Source organism: Eulemur rufifrons, chromosome 9 (genome assembly GCF_041146395.1).
Source record: "Eulemur rufifrons isolate Redbay chromosome 9, OSU_ERuf_1, whole genome shotgun sequence".
NCBI lineage: Eukaryota > Metazoa > Chordata > Mammalia > Primates > Lemuridae > Eulemur > Eulemur rufifrons.
The window spans coordinates 13,773,237-13,779,787 of NC_090991.1; the positions used below are offsets into that span (position 1 = coordinate 13,773,237).

The window sequence follows — 6,551 nt, forward strand, 5'->3', positions numbered from 1 at the left end:
TGAAAGTTGAATCTAGCTGAAGTGATGAAAAAGGGAACATGGAATAGGTGTGGAAAGAGGAGTTATAAATGTCAATTATGATCTTGTGATCAGTTGCAGGGGAAGGAAGTGCTGACAGTAGGAGTAATCTGACATATATGGAGGGTGGTAGGGATAATGATGGTGTCTGGGTGTTATTAAGGTTTTCCTAGAGAGGTAAGGAGATAGGAGTAACTCAGAGGGATGCAAATCTGTATTTCTACCTTGGCCTGAGAAAGAATTGAATATGATCTGGGAGAGTTCATCTTTTCTCTTACTCTTGTCCTATCTGTGTACCAGCTATGGTTGAGTCATAAAAGTCTGATCCTTGTTGACTGCAGTTTTTCTCTCTCCTAGGGCCTGTTTACAGGTAGTTAGGTCGCAGTGAGAGATTCTGCCACCCAGAAGTCTTTCTAAAGCATGTGTCTTTCCTTAGTGGTACTCTGTTCAAAGACCACTGATGGCTTCTTGTCCACAGGATAAAGCTTAAACCATTATACACAAGATACTTTACAACATTTAAAATCTGGTCCCTGCTTACTTTTATGGCTTCTGCAACCGTTCTTCTTCATCTCTCAAAATGTAGCCTCCAGACACACAGGACTACTGTCCATTACCTAAGCAGGCAATGATTAAGGATCTGTCCATGAGCTTCTCTCCATCCTTATGATCCCCCAAAGTACAGTCAGATGTGATCAGTGATTGTAATCAGTCACTGCTGTGGGACTCTCAGAGAATTTGTTCTAAAGTGGTCCTGGTTAATTACTTTTTCTTTAATAAGTTCCTCCAGGATCTAAATTCCTCTGGGATGCAGAGTCCCCCTAGGCCCAGAGATGGGTAGAAGGGGAGGTGTGAGAAGGACAGGTTCAGACACAGGTGACGACTACAGAGGCTATTACTTCACATGCCTATAATGAATAAAGGGGAGCAGGATCTCAGGTCTGGGCCTTGGAGTTACCTTCAGATCTACTGGATAAGTTGGGCAGGAGGGTAAATGAGCTGGTGCCTTAGTGTCCCTACAACATGAAGGTCTGGGTTTCCCCAGTTGTATGGTGTTTTCTAGGATAGTTTTTCAGGTATGATAACTTACCTTTTCTCCACATCTCTGCCTCTAAAGACTTTGCTACATTCAAGAAATATTTTGATTAATGTCCACCACTTAAACTCTTTACTAATGATAGTGTTCATTAATATTACTATTCCATGTACTCTCACAAGATTGTATCATTTCAACATAATAGCATCTCTGTGAGGTAGGCATTTGATACAGAGGTTCCTAATCCTTGGATATATATTTGAGTTACTTAAGGTGCTTACTTAAGGCACCGTTTCAGAGATTCTGATTACATTTACTGGGGGCAAGTGCAATAATCTGTATTTTAAAATGACATTGTAGGTCCTTACTGCTCAAAGTGTGGTCCACAAAACAGCAGAATTGGCATCACCAAATGTAAAATTTGAACTTTCAAAATCTACAGTATTAAGCCCCACACTGGGCCTACTGAATCAAAATCAACATTGAATAGGGCCACCAGGTGGTTTGTATGTAAATTAAAATTTTAGAAGCAGTGATCTTTGTGAGTCTTGTGGTCAATCTGGTCTGAGAAACATGGATTTACCAGGTAAAGAGGATAAGAGTCATCATTAAGAGAGCAGCTGAAACTTAAATCCCTCATCAATGGCAGCATCTTCAAGTGGTGTCTCTCTGGTTTGTGATTCCTAATAAGATTCTTGATACCATAAATAAGTCCCATGCATTTCCTAGGGAAACGAAATTCTGAGAAATCAGGCATACAAAACTTCACTTTATGCATTTTTGTACTGCAACACTTAGCACATGATGTCCAAATGCAAAAAAACTATTAATGTAGCTAGATTAAACAGCATCATCCAGGTGAAAATTCCAGCAGTTGGTTTTAGTTATGTCTTTTAAGGAAGAAACTTCCCAAATGCCTTAACACACCTCTTCAGCTTTCTTAGCTCTGAGGTGCTCTGGGGTATGGATATCTGGAAAAGGGACAAGAGTGCGGTCTCAAGGGTAGAAATTACTCCTTCCTTTTCTCCTCAAATTACTAAACCTCTCTATCAGTTTTATTTTTTTATATCATTATCGCTGAATCATGTGGATTTCAACATAAGCAACAAGTTGACTGTATGGACATACATACTGGATTGTCTGTTTAGGATAAAGGGTAGTGAGTGTGGTTGGATGGTCTAATATTTTCCATGAGTCTGAAGATACATCTAGGAATTTTGCAATAAAGTGTTAAAAGCTAATGCAAAATGGTTAAAGCAAGTGAGTTCTTATTCCAGGAGAATTTAGTTGGAATAGTTATTGTAACTTTAGTGGGAGTTGCTGCATTTAAAATTTGAGGAATTTATGTCTCAGTCTGAAGGACAGCCAGCAAATATTAATGGAACTTTGGTCACAACCAGATACCATGCCAGGTGCTGGCCTTGCTGCAGTCACACAGGCATCAGGGCCTTTCCTGTATGGAGTTTACAATCTGGTAGGAAAGTCATCTTCACCTAGCAGTCAAGGCTATTGAGTGCTATTGGATGAGGACAGGATGCTGTGGAAACTGTTTGAAGCATGGTATGCAGAAACAGGGAAGGTTTAGCAGAGCAAGTGCCATGTAATGTACCTGAAGGATAATTGGAGGTAAGCAAGGTGAAAAAGGGGAAGAGGGAAGAAGGTGTTAGGCAGGAGGATCATCAAGTGTTAGAGGCTGGAGGCAAGAAATTATGACTTCTAAGTCCAGCATTATGGGAGAGAGGGATGCAAGAGTCCTGTGGGCCAGATGAGGCTGTGGAAGTAGGCATGGGTCAGGTAATGAGACATCATTTGTGTCGTTGAAAGGAATTTTGCCTTTACCTAAAAGCAATGAGAATCCATGAGGATTTAGCAGAAAATGATCAGTGTTTTATTTTAGAATACCATAGTGTGAAGGGATTGAAGGAGAGTGAGATTGGAAGCAGGGAGATGAATTAAGAGGCTGTTCAATAGTTCGGACAAGATAGGATGTCAGTCTGGTCCAGACAGTGGCAGTTGAGATAAACAGTGGATGAATTAGAAAGAGAATGAAATGGCAGAATCTGAGACTTATTAGACTAGATGTAGATGGTGAGAGAAATGAATAAATGAAAGAAAACTCTTAGGTTTCTGACTTGAGCCTGAATTCCTTTTACTGAGATATGAGAGACTGGAGGAGTAGGTTGGGAGAGAGGCAGGGAGAGGTCATGAATTTTATTTGGGATCTGTTGAGCTGAAGACAGTTGTGATAGATCCATGGGGAGATAATCAGGAAGCAGTTGGTAATACAGTACTGAAGGTGATAGAGAGGTTTACCCACAAGATTTAGACTGTAATCAAGGCCATAGGCATAGATGAACTCTTTCAGGGCTGTATCTATAGAATTATAATATAAGAGAATAGAGTTTAGGAAAAAGCCCCAGGAAACACTAATATACTAGATACTGTTAGGGAAGAAACTTGATTACAGTTACTGAGAATGAATGGCTAGGGAAGTATTAGGAGAACCAGTGTGATCACACAGAAGCTAATAGGTGAGAGTGCTTTGGTAGGGAGGGGAGAATCAATATTGTTACATGTAATGAGAAGTGAAGAAAGTAAGTCTGAAAGTGGCTTGGAGTTAGTGATGTGGCATATTTCTTTATTTTATTTTTTTAGGTTACATGGATCATTTCTGTAATGCTTTAGTCCTGGTTATAGGTGTGCCCATCACCCAAATCGTGTTCTTGGTACACAATGGGTTAGGTTGGTTTATTACCCTTCTCTCCTCCCCCTACCTCCTGGATGCTCTCCACTGAGTTTTACTTCTGTCTGTGCACTTGTGTGCTCATTGGTTAATTCCAATTTAATAGTATGTGTGTTGTTTTTCCATTCTTGCGATACTTCACTTAGGAAAATGGTATCCAGTTCCACCTAGATTAATTCATCTTTTTTATGGCTGAGTAGTACTCAATAGTGTACACATACCACATTTTATTAATCAGGGAAATGCAAATTAAAACCACAATGAAATATCACCTTGCCCCAGTTAGAATGGCTTTTATTAAAAAGTCCAAGAACAATAGACACTGATGTGGATGCAGGGAGAAACTGACGCTTAAACAGTATTGGTGGGACTGCAAATTAGTGCAGCCTCTATGGAAAACAGTATGGAGATTCCTCAAAGACTAAAAGTAGACCTACCATTCAATCCAGGAATTCCACTACTGGATATCTACCCAAAGGAAAATAAGTCATTTTATCCAAAAGATACCTGCACTTGAATGTTTACTGCAGCATAATTCACAACTGCAAAGATGTGGAATCAGCTCAAGTGCTCATCAATTCATTAGTGGATTGATAAAATGTGGTATATGCATATTTCTGATTATAGAGATTGTTGTCATGGATAATGATGGTGAAATCATTTGGTGCAGAACAACTAACAGATCATGTATCATAGAAATGCATTTACTTTTATTTAGGTTTAATGGACCCAGTTATTTTCTCTTAAAGACACTGAATACAGAGCATGACAGGAAGGAACCAAACTGTCATCTCAGAGTTCCTCCTCCTGGGCCTGCCTGTCCAGCCAGAGCACCAAAACCTGTTCTATGCCCTGTTCCTGGCCATGTATCTTACCACCGTCCTGGGGAACCTCCTCATCATAATCCTCATTCGACTGGACTGCCACCTTCACACACCCATGTATTTGTTTCTCAGCAACTTGTCCTTCTCTGATCTTTGCTTTTCCTCTGTCACAATGCCCAAATTGCTGCAGATCATGCAGAGACAAGACCCATCCATTCCCTACACGGCCTGCTTAGCCCAAATGTACTTTTTCCTGTTTTTTGCAGACCTGGAGAGCTTCCTTCTTGTGGCCATGGCCTATGACCGCTATGTGGCCATCTGTTTCCCCCTGCACTACACCACCATCATGAGCCCCAGGCTCTGTCTCTCCCTGGTGGTGCTGTCTTGGGTGCTGACCACATTGCACGCCATGTTGCACACCCTGCTCATGGCCAGACTGTGTTTCTGTGCGGACAACGTGATCCCTCACTTTTTCTGTGATATGTCTGCTCTACTGAAGCTGGCCTGCTCTGACACTCAAGTTAATGAATTGGTGATATTCATCATGGGAGGCCTCATTCTCGTCATCCCATTTGTACTCATCATCGTGTCCTATGCACAAATTGTCTCCTCCATCGTCAAGGTCCCTTCTGCTAGGGGCATCCGTAAGGCCTTCTCCACCTGTGGCTCCCATCTCTCTGTGGTGTCACTGTTCTATGGGACAGTTATTGGTCTCTACTTATGCCCATCAGCTAATAATTCTACTCTGAAGGAGACTGTCATGGCTATGATGTACACTGTGGTGACTCCCATGCTGAACCCTTTCATCTATAGCCTGAGGAACAGAGACATGAAGGGAGCCCTGGGAAGACTCATCTGTAAAAGGAAAATTCTTTTCTTTCTGTGATGGTGACACTTGGGATTATTATGCAATTTTATCCAGTAGGTATATTGACATTGATATTTGAATATTATTGCAGACCTTTTTTCTTCACATGGAGATTTGTGCTTAAATGAAATAATACATAGTTGCTCAACAAATAAAACAGATGAGGTAAAGGTGTATAGTGGAACTAGGAAGGGGTTCTCAGTAACTTAGTAGGAAGGTTTTCTTCTTTGTCAATCACAGGTGACCCTGACGAGGTATAATTTAAAATATTTTAATTGAAATTTATGTCAGGCTATTAAACTGATAATTTTTCATGTGTTCTTTTTAAAAAGTGTAACACTGCTTTAAGTGATACTCGTTCCTTCCATGTCAATACTGACTAAGACCAGAACATCTCAGTCCCCTGCTCCTCCTGCTAAACTTTTTATTGTTGAATAAAAATTATTATGTCTTCCATAGCAAGTGTTCACATCATTCTGTTTTTAAACCCTTTTTTCTTCTGCTTAATTTTTATGTCTGCATTGTCTTTTTTTTAACCTGACCTAAACCTAAATGAACTTTATTTTCTTTGCTACAGTTTAGTTTGTCTTTATCTAGGAGCTAAGTCATACCTGAGACCCTAAAAGTTACTTCTTCAAGCATGGGAAAGGGAGCCAAAGTCTGCTTAAGAACCTCATTCATTCATTCAATTATGTTATTTTAATGTTTTTTAAAAATTGAAATAATTGTGCATATTTATTGGGTACAGTGTGACATTTCAATACACGTATACAGTGTGTGATGATCAAATCAGGGAAATTAGCATATCTGTCACCTCACACCTTTATCATTTCTTAGTGTTCAGCACATTCAAAATCTCCTCTTCTAGTTATTTGAAAAAATATAATAAATTATTGTTTAGTATAGTCACCCTACAGTGCCATAGAACATTAGAACTTATTCTATAAGCAGCCCTTCCAGGGAGGCTGGAGAGAAATTGGGAATGAATGGGCTGAAGGCTGGATAAATACCAAGGGAGGAAATGCTCTGGGTTGGAGCTGTACTGAGGTACTAATAACATAA

The 6,551-nt window shown here is 40.0% G+C and overlaps 1 protein-coding gene across 1 annotated transcript; it reads left to right on the forward strand.

Annotated features, from left to right (window-relative positions):
- The first annotated feature begins 4,559 nt into the window (after positions 1-4,559).
- On the forward strand, positions 4,560-5,507 carry LOC138392593 (olfactory receptor 1E2). The gene has a single exon (XM_069483470.1). It carries the CDS (start codon positions 4,563-4,565, stop codon positions 5,505-5,507), a length of 945 nt encoding a protein of 314 aa, XP_069339571.1. The 5' UTR covers positions 4,560-4,562.
- The last annotated feature ends 1,044 nt before the right edge of the window (positions 5,508-6,551 follow it).